We start from the raw sequence: 21,969 nt of genomic DNA, 5'->3' as shown, positions 1-21,969 counted from the left end.
TCACTTGTACCCATGTGATAATCCTCTACAGGATATTATTAAAATTGAAAAACCAGGAACTAACATTGATAAAGCTAGCAGAGCTGGTAGCAGTCACATAAACTTTGGATACCTACTTCAATATTTTAAATACCTGTTGGATATTACATGTCCTCCCCCCCCTTTCAAATAGAAAATAAAATGTCCTTAACCACAGTGCCCAACTTTACAGTCTTTTAACCTTGGGGAGGCAAATTCATTTCACATAGGTTTGCTGTATGTCAGAAGTTTGCAAACCAAAGATGTCATATGAGTGTTAGCCTAAATTAATATCTGTTTCAAGAATGGCATGATTAAAGCATGAGGGAGAGAGGGTTAGATTTCAAAAGATTTCTTGCCAGTCATTACAACAAATGTAATTATTCTTAAAATGTACACATGTACTGAGTCTTGCTTACAGTACTATGAAGTGTCTGATGATACTGAACATATCACTTGGCAGCAAGAGCCACCAAAATAATAAAATTACCTACAGTCTGCATTTTACTTAGACCATAACATTGTTCACTCCCATGAAGATGAGACCTAATATATACACCATGGCATCAGTTGTATGTAGATCAATTAAGAAGAAAGATGAAATGAGAAGTTTGCATTATAAAGCCAAAATTCATTCATTCTTCTTCTTTTTACACACAGAGTGTTTAGTCCAAAAGTAAAATAAGCTTTTCATCCCCCCACTAGACATCCATTCTAGCAACTATCTAGCTACAAACACACTGTAGACTGGAGTGAAATCATGCCAGGGAGAGGGAGAGCGGGAGAGAGAGAGAGAGAGAGTCCGAGCCTAAGAGATTACTGTGCCCACCCTTTCATACAGCCATTTCTTTCATTATAATAGGTCTTTTCATCAAAATGACACAGAACCTTTAAATTTTGGACAGCATACTTCCATACAGTAAAGACGGCAGCCACTTCAAACCGATTCTGAACCTGCTCCCCGAAATAAAACAAACTCGCTCCATTGACACACATAAATTGTTTACGACTCATTAAAAAGCAAAATTGCATATCCCAGTGTTGGCAGCTGAGTCCAAGCGGGTGGAAAGAGGGCATTCACTCATCTCTTTGTATGCTGGCAGTACCAAACTGAAGTTTAGCAGTAGGCAGTAGCCGAGATTTTTTGTGCAGCCAGACGATGCATGAGGTAACTTTCAAAGCTTCCTTTTTTGTCTTTGTATATTAAAATGCATTGTGTAGCTGAGGTTTGATTAAAAGAACTTAACAGATGTGATGAGGTTTTGGGGGCTAAAATATGCTTTATATTACAGAGTGTGCATCAAAACTGCTTACTTTTGTATCAATAATTGAATCCTTGTCTGAAAATGGACATGTCTGTTGTACAAATCCTTGTATGGTTCATTTCATTTTTTTTTTTAATATAAAAAAATGTCTTTTTCTTGTAGTCCACTAACTTTTAGTGGGTTGATTTTAGCGTCTGTACATTGAGGAAATAAGTTATATGGCATGTTAAAAGTTTTACAGGAACTTTCTGTAAGGTTTCATCTAAACAACAGCTTGTCTGGTTATGAAGCTTGTTTATTTTCTTGTCAAGTGCATTGCTAAATGTTTCCAGCATTTTTTTTTTTTTACATATTATATCCACAACAGTAAGACTTCTGCAAAGTAAATGCATTTTCTTTAAAATGAAGCCTTTTAATATATTTTCAAAAGGAGACAATGTTTTAAGATTCCTGGGGAAAATATAAACAGTCCCCCCACCTCACCATAAGAACAAGACAATAAAAACAGGAGCTTTATAAGAGCATAAGTGTGGCATCTAATATATGTACTGAAGAAGAACAGTTTAGGGCTATTCCCTGAAAATAGATTTGCATCAATAATCACATTTCAGTATATAACAAGCTAATCAGTCAAATGAATAGACAATTTCAGAGCATCCAAGAACATCCCTTCTGCATTTTCTGCTGGCAGAAAGTCTAATTGGAAAATCAGTGGTATGAATGAAGCGGTTAGACTTCCTCTATTCTAATTAACCCAAATCGGCATGTAATATTTAGCTAGCAACCACCAGTTAAACCTTTCTAACGAAGAAAAGTTCAAACAAATCTAACAGCTCAAACACCTTTTGATACAAGCAATGAATACCACCAAGTCGCTGAATGAAATCCTTCCATATTGCACTTTTTTTCATGTCTTTCAAGTCCACAGGCATCCTAAACTTCTCCGAATGACATCAAAATTGATCTGGGAGACGTTTCCTCTGTGTGTGCGTGTGTGTCTCTGCGTGTAAGCCTCACTGCTCCCACTTACTTGTTTCAGCATATCATACAAAACAATGGCATGATCAGTTTCATTGTAATTCCATTCACCAGTCCTTTTTAAAAACAGAAAACAAAAACAAGCCGTGATATCTATGTGAACTGAAACGGAGGGGTTCACGGTCCAGCTAGGAGCACATAATGCGTGTATTGTCCTGGCAGCAAAAATTCTCTCACTTAAAAAAAGAAGGAAAAAAATCACGCTTTGCCACAAGAATAATAATTACAGAAAACTTTAAAAAAGAAAAAAGAGAAGAGAAGAGAAAAGAAGAAGCCCTGCTAACAAATTAATCCCTAACGGACAGCACGCTAACGAGGGCAGTAATGATTTGAGGGCTCTCTTCGACACAACAGGGCTTGCATCTTCTGCCACAATGGGCTATTGTGCATCCTCCTAACTCACTGTACCTCTGATAGATTCAAGATGTCAAAGGTTGTCTGGCCCGAGTGACCATGACATGCGAGTTAACTCATTCTGAGAGTGCCTGTCGGAACTTTATTAAAACTTTTAATTGAACCCAAAAGACATTCAAATGGGATCTGTAACACCCAGCTCCAGATCCTAACAAGACAGGAATCAATTCTAACAGAACCTTATGAAAGGATAAGTTAGACCAGGTCCTCTTATGGGACATTCATGCCATGATCCATACACAGCAATGCGAGAGGGGGAGAAAAACCACCACCAAAGTTTTCCTAGAAAAGGCATGTCCTGAAATGTCTCTTGAACTTCCTTAGCCCATTACGTGTTAACATTGCCTGGCAAATATTATAAATCAGCAACTCTAATAATTTGACAGAAGCAGCCACATGCCCAACAGGGAAACATAAAAACGAGAATCTGCAATGCCACAGTACAACAAAGCACATCACCAACGAGGACCCAAAGGAGTTGAGGAAAAGTTGTTATTCGAAAAGAAAGCTTTTCAAACTACTTATCCATGTACTTTTATATTTTAAAACAAATAGAACCGAAAGGGGAGGGAGCAATTTTAAATGTAGGGCACATGAACAGTCTCTTATTACAGAGGAAAAACACACAAGTAGGACAAGTGGAAGGCTACTCCAGTGAAGAGTGTGAAAAAAAAAATCAAATGTTAATTTGATAAATGTGAGGTCTGGGACATTTTGTCAAAGAGGGAGGGAAAGTAGAAAAAGGAAGGGGAGGGAGGAAAAAAAAAAAGGCAGCCGTGCTGCCAACTCACCATCCACCAAGTTCTGGCCGAGATGTCATAGCAGAGCTGCCATTTGATGGATCCGTCGGAGGTTTTCCCTGCCATTATGCTGTCAGCAAGCTTCATCTGATGCTAACTCACGGGAGATAAGACACCTAATTGAGAAAACATTTGCACTGGCATGTTGGGCAACATGTAGCCCAGTCCATACCATATGGAATCATGGGTAAAAAAAAAAAATCTCCTTGACAGTGAACCAATCTCTCACAGACCCAGTGGCAAGGTGAAGTAGGGATGAAAAGTCATCTGCTCCCAGCACTGTCTTCTCCTCTCCCTCTCCCTCTCCTTCTCTCTCTCTCTTTCCCTCTCCCCCCCTCTTTTTTTTTCTAAAGTAAGAACCCACCGCTTAACATCAAAGAGAGGCGGATAAAATTAGGGCTTCATCACTCAGATGATTTTGGTCTGCTAGGTTTTCCCCTTTCCTTTTTCTCTCTCTCTCCCCCCCCCCCAGCTTAAAAAAAAATATGAATAGAGACTTAGTAGGACAAAGGCAGGTAGTGGACTGCGGAGGAAGATCGCCACAGGCTATTAGCCTAAAATTTCTGCTTGACAGATGGAACTGCTTAGAGACTATCATGCAATGTTTTAGGTTCTGCTCCCCCCCCCCGAAAAAAGAATTTGCAGTCTGATTCAGTATCTGTTTATCACAGCTACTTTCCCCATACATATAACCAAGAAGAAACAAACTGGAATGAAGGTTTCAGATGTGTGATTTTTTAACGTTATGCACACAACATAATCATTTCAGGAAATAAAAGCAAAATGCAGGTCTAAATAGTTTAAAGAAAGAGTTTTATTCTTCAGAAAATTAAAAATTCTCTCATGTAAAAATGAAATCTAAGATTTGACTTCACCCCTCTGAGTATTATACAGGGGTGTGTATGTGTGTGTGTGTGTGTGATTGTGTATTTGATAACGTTTCAGAATAATCCATTGGCCTACAAACAGATACCCAGACAAGGCACTTTTGAATTAGACGTTTCCCTTTTAAGGTTTTAAATTTAATTTCGTAGAGTCCTATTTTCCATACGCTGAGTATTCAAAACACCAAGTTATCCAAAATCACCACATGCCCGCCATATCTCCACTTCAGGCTACACCACAAAGAAATGGCATGCCATTGACCTGAATTTACAGTGAACCATCACAATATCTATCTATCTATCATTCATATAGCTATACATCTATCTCAGTAAAGTCACTTCAGTGAAGGAAATCATTTCATATTTTGTATGTCATCATTTTTGTTACAGCTCACAAATGTTTGCCACTTATATTTGTAGCACCTGCACCACTGATATACATCTCCTGTTCAACAAAAGTCATGCCATAGCACAAAAGTAGAAGACCAATTCTGCGATGTTATGCACCAAGTTGCATAATCTGTGGAACACTTTGAACTAAAATGAAAACTCAACTATATAATTTGTATCCTCTGTTTTTTTGGTTTATTGGCAGCCAATCCTGTTCATGTTTACTTGAAAGGAAGTCTTTCTAAGTTCTATGAGGTGTGTTTCCTAGTAAGTGACACATGTTATTGCCATGAAGCTCACACATGTGTATTAATATAAGTACTTTTACCTGTTACTTGTATTCTTGAAGAAGGGATCTGGAAATGCAGGATCCAAACCTACTTTATGAAGATATTTCCTTCAGTGACACATGAATGAACATCTGAACCAACAATAGAGTGTTTCATTTTGCGAGTCAATCAATAGATTTCATTCAAATATTTAATTTTAGCAGATTGGTGGTCATATTTTTCAATGGCTGAAATTTCTCCCCCTTGCTGGAAAATAGTTTTGATAATTTTTGTGGAATAATAAGAGTTTGGTAGCTAAGCTTCATTAAAATGCACTTCATCGGTGTAAAATTGTTCAAAATTGATTTTGAAATGATGGAGAAATATTTTGCCTATTAATAAGAATTCCATAGTTTAGCTTCCTGAAAACGCAGACTTTTCTAACTTTCCCACCTGCATGACAGTTATTAATTATGGGTTGGAAGTAGTTTTTACTCAGCTCTAACAGCACTGAGGAATTTTGTTATACAATGTGTGTGTGTGTGTGCGCGCGCGCGCACGCATGCATGTGCATATCAGGAGATGTCAGATAAGATTTGTATAAATATGCATGGACAGAATAAAATTATATGTGTACGTATGCACTTCTGAGTGAGATTTCCTTTTCTTTCTACATGTGGTGTGCGCACAGATAAACGTATTTATGTATATCCTAAATGTACATGCATACAAGTTTGTGTGTATTTGATAAAATCATCACATCAATGGTGCAGGTGTTTGACTTGTCCTTAGTGTGCCCTGTATGTTCACGCACATTCTTTATTACGGTCCTAAGACCCACAAAAACAGTTTTGAAATAAAAAATGCAGCAGAGATACAAGGAAAAGATTTCAAGGCAGTCACTATGTTTTGTCCAGAGCATGTTGACTTCTATTTCTTATAACCTCTGAGAGAAATTTTGCCATGGCCAGGGTAATATCATTTGACTTATCCTCAAGAAGACACTTGAGATAGAAGATTTCAGAATTTCCAGGTAAATTTACCAATAAATTTACCAATGAATGTGTTTATGTATATCATAAATGCACATGCATACAAGTGTGTAATGATAAAATCATCACATCAGTGGTGCAGGTGTTTGACTTGTCTTTAGCATGCTCTCCGTGTTCAGTATCAGCTCCATTTACAGGTGTAGCTTTAGCTAGTGTAGGAAGTCTTAAAGTTGTGCTCAGAATCCAGGAAGAAAATGGATGTTGTTAACAGTGGCCTTTGTGATGGGTGGCTGAAATATCCACGTCTGTTCACTCTGGCGTCATCAAAAGTACCTGTTCTTTCTTCTATAGGCTGCTTGGTGCTCTTAAAAACTGTAATGCAAAATATAAAGTAAGATGATTAAGCAACAATCAGCATCTAACCAACATGAGATTGAATTTCATCCTTCCCTGCTTCCCTTTCTTTCACAGGAAACAACTAGCCAGCACTTGTGATAATTAATTGAGTAGCACTGAGCCTACATTGCTTTCTGTCTCTTATTAAAAATGTAGGCGAATAAACGATCAAACCTGCCCCCCTCCCCAGTATGTCTATAAGTTGGTGTGATCTTGTATGATTATATATTGACTGATAACGTTTGCAGGAAATTCTTTGTTTTCCACTATGTGGATAGGGTCTTTTGGGCCCAGTATTGATATTATTGGCTCTGTCTTTAACTTAGCTATGAAAAACATGCCAAACACTTGAAGTGATTACAGGAAAAGAATATAGAGTTCATTTTAGCAGTGGAAACAGCATGAAATCACTCCATTCTGGACAGTACAGTAGTCTGATGTAAAGAATCAATGCTGTTGAATAACTGTGTTTTCGATCCAGAACAATTAGGGTGCAGTTAACTTTACCATTTTTCTTTATGATGTGGGTGGCAGCGGATCTTTTCTTGTCGAGCAACTACTCCTTTTCTAAGTGAGCTGTTACTAATAGCCTTGAAAGAAGATTAAATTCAACATGTTAAATATTACAATTATTGTGGAAAACAAAATTATTTAGTGAACATAATGGGGAGCAAATCAAGCATTTAACATGATCCAGGAAATGCTACTCTAAACAATTGCATTTGTTTTATGCATTTCCCCCCCCCCTTTGATTGCTGACAGATGCCGTTTTGGAAACAAACATCTAAACAGTTTTCCTTCAATCACAGAAAGGGGGGGGGGGAGGAAATAATAAACCCCCACACTAGAGAACGACTACATGTTTTGAATTTAACTCTTGTCAATCACTGTTCTGCAAAACATGACATGTGAATGACACCCATGCAAAACCATATCATTAGAAAGCTAATAAACCACAAAGACATATTCCCTTTAAACCTCTCTGTAAAGTAGGAAAAACTGCTCCGGACTGAGATCGTCGTCAACATTCCCCCCCCCCCCCAAATATGTAACATTGTACCTGCATAACCAGGTCCCTCTGGCCCCTTTTCGTCTTCCTGATTAACACAGGATTATATGTGTATGACAGTTTTAGCATGCATGTTTACTCAGCAAGATGCTGGATGAAAATTAGAACACATTTGCCTATGGAGATTGTTATGAATGTGGACCACTTCCTATACAAAACACAATGTGTCCGATATTGAAGGCAGGGAAAGAATTAGTGAAGTGTTTACTAAACTTGAGTGGAAATGCCAAAAGACAGTATCTGCAAAGCACATTAAACCCCCTAGATAAATAAAGTTGACTTTCTTAAAATTTACTGCTGGGACCATTGCCTGCTCTATTTCGGTTACTATTCTTTCAAGCACTCCCCTATTTGCCTACTTAGATTTAAGCCTCACGGTCAGAGAGTGTCACTTTTGTGCTCTAAATAAGACTTAAGCACACCTACTGTACATTGCTAAGTATGAAAGTAGTAGCTGTGCTAGCAGTTATAATAAGAAATCAAGCAGCCCATACACATCAGAATTACAGAACACGTGTTGAGAGATTGCCCTAAGGTTCCAGCATTCATTCACGTAAAGGATAAAACATCTAGCACGAAATGAAATGTAGGCAGGTCTGTTAAGAGCATAGGGAGAACCCTCCTGGACCAGGCCAAAGTTCTGTCTAGTCCAGCATCCAGTTCCAGAGCCAGTGTGGTATAGTGGTTAAGAGCGGTGGACTCGTAATCTGGTGAACTGGGTTCGATTCCCCACTCCTCCACATGCAGCTGCTGGGTGACCTTGGGCTAGTCACACTTCTTTGAAGTCCCTCAGCCTCACTCACCTCACAGAATGTTTGTCGTGAGGGAGGAAGGGAAAGGAGAATGTTAGCCGCTTTGAGACTCCTTCGGGTAGTGATAAAGCGGGATATCAAAGCCAAACTCTTCTTCTTCTTCTCTCTAGAAAGCTCACAAAGCAGGACATGAACACAGTAGCCCTTTTCTGCTGTTCCCCAGCGACTGGTGTTCAGAGGCATTCCACCTCTGATCCCAGAGGACACATATAGCCATCATGACGAGAGATGATGCCGAAAATCGAAATTAGGCATTTGGTAGTATTCATTTAATTATTTCATTCATTAATTGCTTTCTAGGAAGCATCTCAGCAAGCGATTCCACAATACAGTACAATAAAAACATATAGAAAACAATTGCATCTATATTAAAAAAGTCCACGTGGTGTAGTGGTTAGAGTGTATGACTATGAACTGGGAAACCAGAGTGCAAATCCCCACTCTGCCAGCCATGAAGCTCAGAGACAGGGCGCTCTTGGGCAGTCACAGTTTCTTTCCTTGAAGGAAATGTAATAAATAAAATAAAATAAATGACATCAAACTATTTCAGATTCAATACACATAGTAACTAGGGTAAGAATCTTCACTTTGAAGGCTTGTTGAAAGAGGAATGTTTTCAACAGGCACCCAAAAGACAACAGAGATGGTGCCTGTCTGGTATGTAATGGGAGGGAGTTCGAAAGGATTGATGCCACGACAATAAAGGACCAGTTCTGACATTGTAGGCTATATCTTTGAGGTTCCTCAATGCCCAGATGTACACATTGAATTAACTAACATTCTTTAATATTATCACAATTCAGACAGATTTTTTTATGTTAATTTCTGTTTTCTGTGCATACAAATTTGGCAGAACTAAACATTCAAACTCAGTCATCTTTGCTTGTGCTCAGATGTTGATTGCTGCAACCTTTTACTTGTTTAACGAACTCGAAATGTCCCAATTGGCATTCATATCCTCATGGAATCACTGTGTTTTAACCCTTTAGTTTTTGGGACGCAGGTGGCACTGTGGTCTAAACCACAGAGCCTAGGGCTTGCTGATCAGAAGGTTGGTGGTTCGAATCCCTGTGACAGGGTGAGCTCGGTCCCTGCTCCTGCCAACCTAGCAGTTTGAAAGCACGTCAAAGTGCAAGTAGATTAATAGCTACCACTCCAGCGGGAAGGTAAAAGGCGTTTCCGTGCGCTGCTCTGGTTCGCCAGAAGTCGCTTAGTCATGCTGGCCACATGACCCGGAAGCTGTACACCGACTCCCTCGTCCAATAAAGCGAGATGAGCATCGCAACCCCAGAGTTGGTCATGACTGGACCTAATGGTCAGGGATCCTTTACCTTTAACCCTTTAGTTTGCTGAGGCAGTCTGTTTAAAAATTTGGATCTGAAATCTTTTAATAACACCATCCTTAAGAAGAGCTGCCTGAGTTCTGCTAGGTATCCTCTTGTGTATTTCTGCTGCCTATTCATCTGTGTCTGCTTGTGCCACAACCACTTCCTTTGGTCCCATGTCAACCTAACTGTAAACACAGGACCCATGAAAATAGCCAGTCATAGAGAGGGTGATACATGACTCTGGGACACCCATCTTGACATTGGGATGCCATACTACACATTACACATTTTAGAGATGCACTCTGTTGATGCGCAAATGATTGTATAAACTACAGTATCCCCAAATAATGGAGAACGCTCACCTTAGATTGTTACACGTCTTTTGTAACACGATTAGACAATTATGATTTCTGGTGGGATAATTCCACCAGTTACTAACCATTACTAAGAGCCACTGATAAGTTTATGTCCCATGAATTAGCATAATCACTTGATTGTCCTGATTTCTTTTTTAAGCAGTCCCTAGAAAATTACAGCCGGTGGGGAATTCCATATTAATTGTTTGTGTGTATTTGTGTAGATTCCTTCTTCAAGGTTCAAGTTTCTAATCTGAGTCTGTAGTAGTGAGATCTTGGAGTAGGGTAGAGATGCACCATTCCTATGTCCCTATTGTCAATGCATGGATGAATACAAAATAACCTGTTATCCCACCCATTATGAGTTCCCTCTCCATGGCAGAGTTCTAAATGATTGTTTCATTCGAGTCAGGAGTCCAGGACACATTAGAGCAAAACAGAACATGCAATGCACAGCTAATTTCCAAACATGTGAAGTAACCATCTCTGTTCACGTGCAGAGTACAGCACACCAGACTTAATATAATCAGCTTCTGTTATGTCTGCGGTTAGGGAGAATATCTTCTAAGTTTGGGGAAGGATGTAGAGTCATAGCCAGAAAGGCATAAAGCCCAAACTTTTCATTTTTGAAATGAAATGGCAAATTCACAAAACAGCAAGCTCAAAATCATAGTGACAACATTCCCCTCCATCCCTCTGCATTAAAAATATTCTCAATTTAAGCTTGAGGAGGGGCATGCTCGAAGCAGACCCACACACCTTTTCTGCAAATGCTCAGTGAAGTTCTATGGAAGATCTATATGCCCTGTGCCTCACAGTTGCTGCTGCAGCTTTTAATGGGCAAATGCAGGGAAATTGCTAATACAGAATTTGTTGCAAGACAAATCCATTATTTCTCCTTCCAATTTCCCATTTCAAAGAATAAATAAATACAAACTGATTAAGTAAAAATAGATATTTATTATTGAAAGAAACTCACTGTCGCATTCTTTCGTGGATGGTGTGATACCTGAATAAAACAAAAACAACACATCTGCCTGCTATGCAGACAAATCAGTCAGTATATGAAGATGAAATGGCTATATTCTTTTCTGCCACTGTCTGCCATAGTTACACACCAAGAGATCCTTCAGTCCTTTGGCCTGTGGTACTACTGGATGCACTGAACTGTCCTTCCAGTATTGTCCATCTGCAAATCTTAAGGATACTTCAAGGACCATATTAGTGCAGGTGATAACATCTAAACAGAAAGGAGCTACTACCAGGCAGGATCAAACCATGTGCACCAACGATCAGCCATAGATAGCATCCACCAGATCATGAGAGGTATTTTTTGAAAAAGATGCTGGAGCACCCAATATCTTTGGAGTCTAAGGCCCCTATATCTTGTGAACCTCCCTGAGATCTTTTGATGAAGGGTGGTATAACAACAACAACAACAACATGCTAGCTGCAAGCACAAACAATGCTTCACACAAAATCAGAGCAAAAGCTTTGACCAGGTTTCCATTCCCCTTTGTGGCAGAGACCTGCTCAACACTGTTGATTTTTGTTTGTTTGTTTCACTATATAGGGTGGAGGGATGGGAATTAGGGTGACATAATCCCCTTCGGTAGCATGGAAGGCAGCTGAGATAAGTTTCTTCTGATCCAGCAGAACATGCCTAAAGTGACCAAGTCTTCCAGCTTGGAAGGGAAACAAAATCACAATGGGATGAAGCAGTACATTCAACGGTGCATTGCCTGTGGGAGAAAATCCAAGGGCAAAAAAAAAATCCCACCAGCTATTTTTGGATCCTTGCTCAAATTAAAGGCCCATCCAATCACATGTCTTTGGTCTTGTGTTGAATATGCACGCTAGCATTGTGCAACTGAAGACAGGTTTTTCTGATTAGGTCTCTTAAGGAACTATGCTGGTGTAATTGAATCAAACCCCCTGAATTTTCCAAAACTGTGCATGGGCTCCAAGGAAGAGTTCACATCCCAGGTACGTTCTTATTTTGACTAATTAGCCATGTAAATTTAGAACAATCCATACTTTGCAATGCATTATGGAAATAAGTATTTTCTTCAGTATGATTAATAAATATACCACAGTCCTCAATTCTTTTTATTTATTTATTTTTTCTAGCCCAAGTTAAACTTCCTGAGAAGTTTTAGAACAACCCCACTCCTTCCTCCCATGATAAAGAAAACTAACCATGTCCAACACAAGCTCAAAACTCAGTGATGTCTTTTATATAGCACATAGTCATAACCTGGCCACCCAAGTAAATATGGTAGATCATAACACAGAATCTAAAATAGGCATGCTGGACATTTATTATATAAATGCAATGGTAAACCACCAAACTGCTTTTCACTATGTTTTTTTGTTTTGCTGCATTTGGGCCTCATCTCTACTATATATGGGATGCGGGTGGCGTTGTGGGTTAAACCACAGAGCCTAGGGCTTGCCGATCAGAAGGTCAGCGGTTCGAATCCCCACGACAGGGTGAGCGCCCGTTGCTCGGTCCCTCCTCCTGCCAACCTAGCAGTTCGAAAGCACGTCAAGTGCAAGTAGATAAATAGGTACCGCTCTGGCAGGAAGGTAAATGGCGTTTCTGTGCACTGCTCTGGTTCGCCAGAAGCGGCTTAGTTATGCTGGCCACATGACCTGGAAGCTGTACGCCGGCTCCCTCGGCCAATAAAACACGAAGAGCGCTACAACCCCAGAGTCGGCCACGATGGGACCTAATGGTCAGGGGTCCCTTTACCTTATACTATATATTGAAAGCAGTATCATGCCACTTTAAACAGTCATGGCTTCCCTCAAAGAATCCTGAGAAATGGGGCATGTAAAGAGTGTTGACAGTTGTTACTAGACCCCTTTCCCCCTCATAATGCACATGTCCTGATGCACAGACAAACACAGGAAGTGCGGGTGGTAGAAGCTGAATAGAAATAGGAACAGCACAGAAGAGAGAAAGGGAAGTTCTTTCAACTATAGCTTCTCCGGGTCATATTCAGTCCAACGCCCTGCTAAGTGCAGGAACCTTGCAACTGCAGTAGTCCTGGAAGATGAAACATAACCTAGAGCGTTAATACATTCAGCAAAGGAGATCCCAGAACCTCCAGGTTTTAGAATGAGACAGGTTTAACAGTGGTTAAGAAAGTGAAATACCTGGGGATTAATATGACAGCTAAAAATGGGAACCTATTTAAAGACAATTATGAAAAATGCTGGACTGAAGTGGAAAAAGATCTAGAAATCTGGTCAAATTTGAAGCTTTCACTGCTAGGCCGTATTGCTGCGATAAAAATGAATGTATTGCCTAGAATGTTGTTTCTGTTTCAAACATTGTAAATTTTGGACAAAATGGACTGTTTCAATAAGTGGCAGAGAGATATTTCCAGATTTGTCTGGCAGGGCAAGAAGCCTAGAATAAAATTTAAAATACTAATGGATGCAAAGGAAAGAGGTGGATTTGCCCTGCCAGACCTTAGACTTTATTATGAATCAGCAGCTTTTTGCTGGCTGAAAGAATGGCTGCTTCTTGAAAACACAGACATTTTGGACTTAGAAGGCTTTAATAATGTATTTGGATGGCATGCATATTTATGGTATGATAAGGTCAAAGCACATAAAACATTTAAAAACCATATTGTCAGGAAAGCATTGTTTAATGTCTGGATAAGATATAAGGACTTATTCGAAAATAAAACCCCAAGGTGGTTGTCACCAATGGAAGCAAAGGCTCAAAAAAAGCTCAATATGGAGGCCAAATGGCTGAAATATTGGGAAATTCTGGAACAAGAGGGAGACAGATTGAAATTGCAGAGTTTTGAAAAATTAAAAAATAAAGCGCGAGATTGGCTTCATTATTATCAGATAATGGAGGCATATAATTTGGACAAGAAAATTGGCTTCCAGGTGGAAAAATCAAAATTGGAAACAGAACTGTTAGAACCCAAAACCAAGATTTTGTCAAGGATGTATAACTTGCTGTTGAAATGGAATACTCAGGATGAAATGGTGAAATCTGCTATGATTAAATGGGCACAAGATGTTGGACATAACATAATGATGGCTGACTGGGAACAGTTATGGACCACAGGTATGAAGTTTACGGTATGTAATGCCTTAAGAGAGAATATTATGAAAATTATATACAGGTGGTACATGACACCAGTCAAGCTTGCAAAAATCTATCATTTGCCCGATAATAAATGCTGGAAATGTAAAGAAACTGAAGGTACATTCTTTCACCTTTGGTGGACGTGCCCAAGGATTAAGGCTTTCTGGGAGATGATCTATAATGAAATGAAAAAGGTATTTAAATATACCTTTCGGAAGAAACCAGAGACCTTTCTCCTGGGCATGGTTGGCCAATTGGTGCCAAAGAAGGATAGAACCTTCTTTATGTATGCTACAACAGCAGCAAGAATACTTATTGCAAAGTGCTGGAAGACACAAGATTTATCCACCCTGGAAGAATGGCAGATGAAGGTGATGGACTACATGGAACTGCCAGAAATGACTGGCAGAATCCGAGACCAGGGAGAAGAGTCGGTGGAAGAAGATTGGAAGAAATTTAAAGATTATTTACAGAAATACTGCAAAATTAATGAATGTTAGTATGATGTTGGAATGAAGTTAAGTGGTTTTAGCAGCAATGTTTCAAAGGAGTATGTAAAAATGGATTGTTAACAGGTGAGAATTTAAAGTTATAATATATTAAGTTAAAGGATTAAGATAAAAACAAAGAGGGAAAGGATTTGCTGAATTAACTAATTGAGCTGGAATACAAAAAAGGGAGGTGTGAGGAGGTCAGGGAAACAAGTAAACGAAAGACAAGACATGGAAAGATTGATTTGTTTTTAAGTGTTTTTATTTTTCTGTATTTTGTACTTTTTCTTTTCTTTCTTTTTTCCTTTTCTTATTTTTGTAATCTTTTCTGAAACTTTAATAAATATCATTTATAAAAAAAGGAGATCCCAGAACCTCCTGAGGAAGTTTATCCCACCTTTGAACAGCTCTTATCATTAGGAATTTTCCTCAGTTGTTTAGAGTTAGACAAAATAGTGTTACAAAAGTTGGGTGCCACTCCCACCCTCTACCAGGGGGTTCCAGGTGCTCACCCAGGGCTTGTGCACCTTTGGAGAATTGAAGACACAGTGGAGATTGTCATAGTTTAAGAGGTTTGATTTATTTCACCTATTCACACCTTCAGTCTGCATGGAGGGACTCCAGATCTTACAGCATGGTCATTTCAGGAGGGACTTGTACCTCACAGCAGTGCAGCCATGGAGTCAAAGGCATCTCTCCCAGCCAGCCTTCAGCCAGTCTGCCCAAAATGGATCCCAGTCTTTGTTTTGATGTCAGGTGGGTGACCCCACTCACCTGTCAAACTTATGAATATCTTGGGCTGCCTGGCTGCAAGGTTTCCTCACCTTTGGTTTAGGCAACTGTTTGAACAGGTCTTGCTACTTCTTATCGGGGCACTAAGCTTTTGTTAATGAAGTCAAGGATCACATTAGTTTTGAAACAATTCGTATAGCTGCCTTGCAGGAACACCTGTCCTGCTGAGTCTTAGGAGCAAGCTCTCCAGCATTTTCCCTCTCTGAAAATCCTGCATGCTGTGAACTTATTGAAGAGCACTCCCACTTTTAAATAAATGTCACATTATTTATAACTAACCCATCCCCAAACTAAGTACAAGTTTGACCACCCTTTTGCATTTTGAAAATATCAGGAATGCTTCTGCCTCTTAAAGTTTCTTTCTATGTATGAACCCAATTTTGTGCTATAAGGGTGTAGGTTTCTCCTATTTTGCTATAATCCACTATAATACAAATGCAGGAAGATGCTTTGGACTGACCTGCTGGGAGCCTGAAGGGCCCTACCCTGCTTCCCTCCACCTGGCTTGGGGCGGGACCTGACAGGCTCCATAAAGGTCTGCTGCTGCTGCTGCTGTTGGGCAGAGAGGGCTCCATTATTTATTTTTTTTAAACAAATTGCTTTTATTTTTTTATCTATGTCATTTTAAATTGTAATATCACTAATATTAATACTGTATTCTAAGTTTTAGATTTTATGATTTATGTGTAAATTGTTTTCCATTCGGTTGTGTATTTTTTGATGTGTTTTATTTATTGTTTATGACTTTTGTTATGTTGGTAATTATGTAAATCCTGTCATGTTGTAAGCCGCCTTGAGCATTGTTTTAACTATGGAAAGGCGGCATACAAATAAAAAATGTTGTTGATGATGATGATGTCAGACCATTTCTTCATCTAGCTCAGTATTGTTGACAATGGCTTGCAGCACCTCCAGAGGTTCTGGCAGGAGTCTTTCTCATCCCTGCCTGGGATGGAATCTGGGACCTTTTGCACGCAAGCCATGCACTCTACCACTGAGCTTGCATTTTCCACACTGGCTCCACAGACGGAGCGAGAGGGATGCCCTTTGTTGTTCTCTCTCAAAGTTTTCTCAGTGGCACGTAGCATAGGCACTGCCACCTGCTGTACTCATCTAGAAAGTGCTCCTAAGCAGCAAGAGCTGCTTAGTCAAATAATCAGCTTGGAAACACCACCGAAACTAAAGCAGTACACAGTTTGCATCTGTGAGTTTGAGGAATTTCCTTGCCCACTGAAGGGTTGTGAAAGGGTGGCGGCAGGATAGAAGATGAAGAGAGGCTTGGAAAACAGGCAAGGTAGACAGAAAGTTGTGTATTTGCACGTGAGACCACCTTTAATTTATTTTTATTTATTACATTTCTATACCGCCCTTCCACCAAGGATCACAGGGCAGTTTTCAAAGCTGCCATTCTCCTCTGCCTCTAAGAACATCCTTGCACACAGACATTAAATAGATAGTTTGATTACTATAACAAGAAAAGCTTTGCCTGCTGGCTTTCTTGCATCAGAGCACAGTCAAAGCAAAGAAAGGAGGTCTTGTGAAATAGGAACTGTTATGTTTCCAAGGGGTTGCCCGAGAGCAAGCAGGCAAATACCTCTCTGCTCGGCTGTGAAGCCTTGCTTTTGCTGCAAAAATAAACTTTATCTGTCTGGAGCGCCACTCTCCCTTGGCTGACTCATTCACTGGCAGAATCTGTGAGTGGGTGGGGCTTAAACTTTCCCCAGCAAAGTAATTTCTTAATGCCCAGTCTGCGCCTCCCCTCTCTGCGCAGAACCTTACTGCGCAAGTAACGGTGGACCTCCCCCCTCCCCACTTTGCCCAGGCAAGGTGTCCTGGCAACGCCTCGCCTCCTCCAAACCCTACAGCTCCTCTCCACTGGAGGCGTGGTTACTCTCCCCCGCCAAGGAGGAGCTGCTTTCCACGACCTTTGGGGGCTCTCTGTAATCCATCCGGCTTTTCCTCTCTCCCTCCTGCACCGATGGCAGTTCCCTGACAGGAACAAATACAGAAAGTTGCCTTATATTGAAGAAGACCGTTGGTTTATCCAGTTCAGCAATGCCTGCACTGACTTGTAGTGGCTTTTCAGATGTTCAGACTAGAATCTCTCCCAGTCCTGGGGATTGCCTGGGACTTTCTGTATGAGAAGCAGATGTCCTGCCACAATGCTATGGCCCTTCCTCTTATATGTAGGAAACGGTACCAATACAATACATAGAAGGAAGTCTTTTCCTATAACTGTCATGTGGCGAGCTAAGTTTCAACTAGTAAAACTTTCCACAGCATGCAGATGAGGTACGGGGGAAGTTATTTTTGAGTGCCAGGATGCTGCTAACTGCAGAGGACCAGGACCACTTTAAAAAAAGATGGTAACTGTAACAGAGAGTGGTAGGGATAGGGAAGGTCTAGCCAACATGGTGTCTGGAAGATGTTGCTGGACTGCCATCCCCATCATGCCTGGCAACTGGGCTGGGACTGGAGGGAGCCAGAGTCTGAACACACCTGCAGGATTTCCTATAGTGCAATCAACTTTTTTTTTGAAAGATCCCTCATCTCACATGCAGGCTGGCAAAAGAGTCTCACAGAGCAAGTCTACATGTGGCTACTTGGCTGTAAGTGCCAGTGAGTTCAATGGGAGTTGCTCTCAGGTTGGTATGGCTAGGACTGCAGGCTAAAAAAGTTATTGGGGGGGCACTAAAATGAAGAAGAGAGAAGAAACCACCACTTGTTTAAGTGAGTAAACATAAAAGGTCAAAAACCGGTCACATCCAGTTACTTATCTAACATAAATCTGAATGCAGAAATTTGGTTCAGGCATGGACCCATATTGATATGAAAAGTTGTGCCACCTTAATTTCTGTGTCTTGCTTTGCAGTGATCTGTACAGGAGTGTTGCTTAGTTCCTGGGAACCTTGCTTATGAGCTATATGTGCAAAGTTTTCCATGCCATACGAGTTCATGCTTAAAATGCTTTTGCTGGGGCCTCTGAAACTTATTAGATTGTCCTGGCTATAGAAGACTGGTATAGCAGTCTTGAAATTAGTGTAAAAGGGCATTTAATTACGTCTTTAGGTGGCTCAACAATTAAATGTTTGTTAGCAGTTTAGGTCTATTCTCTCCTTCTCCTCCACCATCTCTCGGTATGGTCCCAATTCAACAAAGCACATGTGTGATTACCTCTAAGCAAATGTTTGATTAGAATGGTGTTTTAAGAAGGGCTTTGAGTAACCAAAACCCTAAGTGACAGCCAACTCAATTACAAGCAAAGTGCTACTTCTAATGCCTTAGGGCCCAATCTTTTTCAGGCATAATGTGAGTCGTTCTCTTTTCATCACTTTGAATCCTTAGTGTGGTGTGCATTAAATCAACTAATGTGCTAGCAGGACCAAACTCTAAATAAATGTGGTATTGAGGTATAATTAAAAGAGATTCGAGCCGAAAATTGATATAACTTAGTCTTCAAGGACTGTCATTATTTTCCTGGGCTGGGCTCTTATTCCCCTAGCAGATGCACAGGAGGCAAAAATTCAACAGGATGATGCTTCTCAGTAGGCCAATATGCACAACAGGCAGAAATTCAGTGGGCGTGTACCTCTCAGCCTGTTTATGCAGCGAAGAGGGAAATGTGCATCTGTTCAAGTTCTGCTTGCCTCGTGGCTGTTAAACAGGCACAAGAGTCCTCTTTGCCCTCTGAAAGAAAATAAAAAAGTTGCCAGCTGTATTAGGGAGTTGTCCCTAATGTGTCATATGATGCATGGCTAGAAGATTTTGCATTATGGGGAACGCTGTATCAAGATGGCACAGGTGGTATAGGGATGTGGGGCTGGCATGCATGCTCTCAAGTCCCTCTCACGCTTCCCCATCTGTATGCGCTCATTGAACACATAATAATACACTGTAACCACTACTATTCTGATCAAAAGGGATTATTGAGAGCCAGTGTGGTGTAGTGGTTAAGAGCGATACACTCGTAATCTGGGGAACCGGGTTCGCGTCTCCGCTCCTCCACATGCAGCTGCTGGGTGATCTTGGGCCAGTCACACTTCTTTGAAGTCTCTCAGCCCCACTCACCTCACAGAATGTTTGTTGTGGGGGAGGAAGGGAAAGGAGAATGTTAGCCGCTTTGCGACTCCTTCGGGTAGTGATAAAGTGGGATATCAAATCCAAAACTCTCTCTCTCTATTTTCAGTGGTGGCTCCCAGTTTGCGGGATGCCTGCCCCAAAGAAGCATGTCTGGCGCCATCTCTTCCTGCTTTTAAACAACAGGCAAAAACATTCCTACCTCCAGAGGCTTACGCTTTGCAATTGGGAGGGTAGTTAGAGATGTCAGTGGGCTTTGTTGTGCTTGCCCGTTAGACAGGGTAGGTAGACCTTGTCCCTTTTAAATACGTCGTTGGAGGAGTCTTTTAGATTTTGTTGATTTTATTATTTACTGTGTGTATTGCAAAACATGATGAAGAAGCAAACAATCATTGTTCCCCAAATATGTGGATGGAGACTTGACACACTCACCCTTTGTAACCCACCATGTGTCAGTGGAGCTGATCATATTTGGATACCTGAGAAAAAACCTCAAACACTGTGGAGATAAGATGAAATAAAAGCAGAACAATGTGGCACAGGAATGTGGAAAATGCAAATGTTCTGTATAGACGAAGAGAATGAAAGCTGCATGAAATATAACCGGCACATCCTGCAGGGCAGATGTGTCCTAAGGGCACGTGCAGCACATGGGATTGTTCTCAGTGCAACTTGCCTCTGCAAAACACACTTTAAGAGCATTTGCTAATCCCTGGACAGATCTCTACTAGGCCACAAAGAGCAGGCTGCAGTAATCACACAACTGGTGTGCGCTGGGTACAAGTCTACACAGAGGAATTTTCCAGGATTCTGTTATGTTCCAGGCTTCTCACAGTTCTTCTTCACAGAGGACTTCCCCACCCCGCTAGAATCTTCCCAGGAGGAGAATCTTATGGGAGCAGACTTTGGCTACTTTTATACATAACCAGAGTCCAGTGGTTGGCTCAGGGCAAAACTACAAGTGAGGTTGAAACTGCGTGTGCTTTACAAAATGAACTACCAAGCATGGGTGGAGATCATACGGTATGGTGTGGAAAGATTTAAGTCTTCCTTCCCCAGCCACAATCTCCTTGACATCCAGCCACCCCCAAGGCACAACTAGCTTTAAGAAAATAAAAATAAAAACACCTCCCATATGTGCAGACAGGAGTTTCCCCACTCTAATATTAAATCCCATGCAGGGTGGGCGTGTGTATGTGTGTGATGAGTTTAATAGAGACTGCAGATGTGGAGGGAGACTTAACTTTCACTTCCCTCTATGCAGTGAACTTGATCATCACACCCCCCCAGCAGTGCACCTGGAATTTTTTTTTTTAATGTTCAACACTAGTCACATTGTTAATGGCATGTGTATTTGGGTCCTCGCTGTGGCTGCATTCCATCCCAGTCTCATAACATTTAGAGGCCAAGATCACAATACATGAGTGAATCACATAGGTGCTGCTTGCAATGATCACTCCCCAACACACAATTCCAATTGTAATTTTTGTTCTTCACATTTCCACATCAGTTTGCATTTTTTCCTTAGAAAAAGTCCTCGTGAAAATTCACCATCCTTTTAGTGTAAATTTCTCCAAATATACACCTTTTTTTGTATGCAATTTTGCCTAATATACAGATTTTCACCAAGCATTTCCCCTCTAATATAATTTATTTTTAAATGCTATTTTCATAATATATATACATGCAGTTATACAAACACGTTACTCTTGCATATTCATTTTTCTCCGTGGTCCTTGGCACTAAAAAATGTGGAGAGGTGTGATTTCTGAAGGATAGCTGTTTTCTGGTTCGCTCCTTGTTTTGGAAAGTGTGTTTGCTTTTGAATGCGATCTGAATTGAATTTCTCCCCATGTTTAGACGCGTCCTCGGAGACTGGTGGCGGGGCTGCATCCGCCTGATTCCATCCTGTGGACATTATCAGCCTGGCTGGGGATCCAGCTCCTGGGAAGTGGCAGCTCTGCCACACGGAGAGTGTATGAGCTGGGCATGGGATCACAGCTTCATCACAGGCCAAAGCTTGATTCCAGAAAGATTAGCCAAGCTGAGGCTCCTGGCCAACAAGAGCAAGCAGACTTGTGGCATGAAAGCCAAGCTCAGGCAGGCACAGGAACATTCCCTTAGTCAATAAAAACAAAGAATCTTATTTGTAGTCAAGATTCTTAGGGGAGGAGGGAAGAAATAAAAGAAAAACGATACCAAGGTTGTAATCCAATACTCATTTTCCTGGGAGTAAGTCCAATTAAAATCAACAGGGCTTACTTCTGAGAGCAGACATATATATAGGATGCACTGTACATTTACAAAAGCCCTTGCATATTTTTTTTTACCACTTGCTGTTTGGTTTTCTTCCTTGATTGAACTGCAGCAGATGCTGACGCTACCAGCTTAGGGTTTGGCCTGCTTTAGGGCAGGGGTTCCAAACTCAGCGTCTTGTTTTTCTGAATGCAACCTTGCCGTT

At 40.7% G+C, this 21,969-nt stretch overlaps 1 protein-coding gene and 1 long non-coding RNA gene across 8 annotated transcripts in view; one reads left to right on the top strand and one right to left on the bottom strand.

Moving 5' to 3' along the window:
- NFIA (nuclear factor I A) overlaps nt 1-3,745 on the bottom strand; it is a 443,145-nt gene extending 439,400 nt beyond the window's left edge. The window contains exon 1 of one of the 7 annotated variants that reach the window (XM_083510331.1): nt 3,527-3,745. In XM_083510331.1, the coding sequence (XP_083366457.1) occupies nt 3,527-3,622 (96 nt within the window). In that variant the 5' untranslated portion in view covers nt 3,623-3,745. The remainder of the gene's footprint in view (nt 1-3,526) is intronic. The other 6 variants (XM_083510336.1, XM_083510327.1, XM_083510321.1 and 3 more) reach the window with 6 other exon arrangements.
- LOC310710056 lies at nt 810-21,654 on the top strand. The gene is made up of 2 exons (XR_014527768.1): nt 810-1,186; nt 21,369-21,654. It is a non-coding gene; the product is annotated as an uncharacterized lncRNA (long non-coding RNA).
- Nucleotides 21,655-21,969: the final 315 nt, after the last annotated feature.

This window comes from Podarcis liolepis, assembly GCF_965112155.1.
Source record: "Podarcis liolepis genome assembly, chromosome: 6".
NCBI lineage: Eukaryota > Metazoa > Chordata > Lepidosauria > Squamata > Lacertidae > Podarcis > Podarcis liolepis.
Note: the sequence above shows the minus strand (reverse complement) of the source record. Positions and strands in the feature narration are given on the sequence as shown.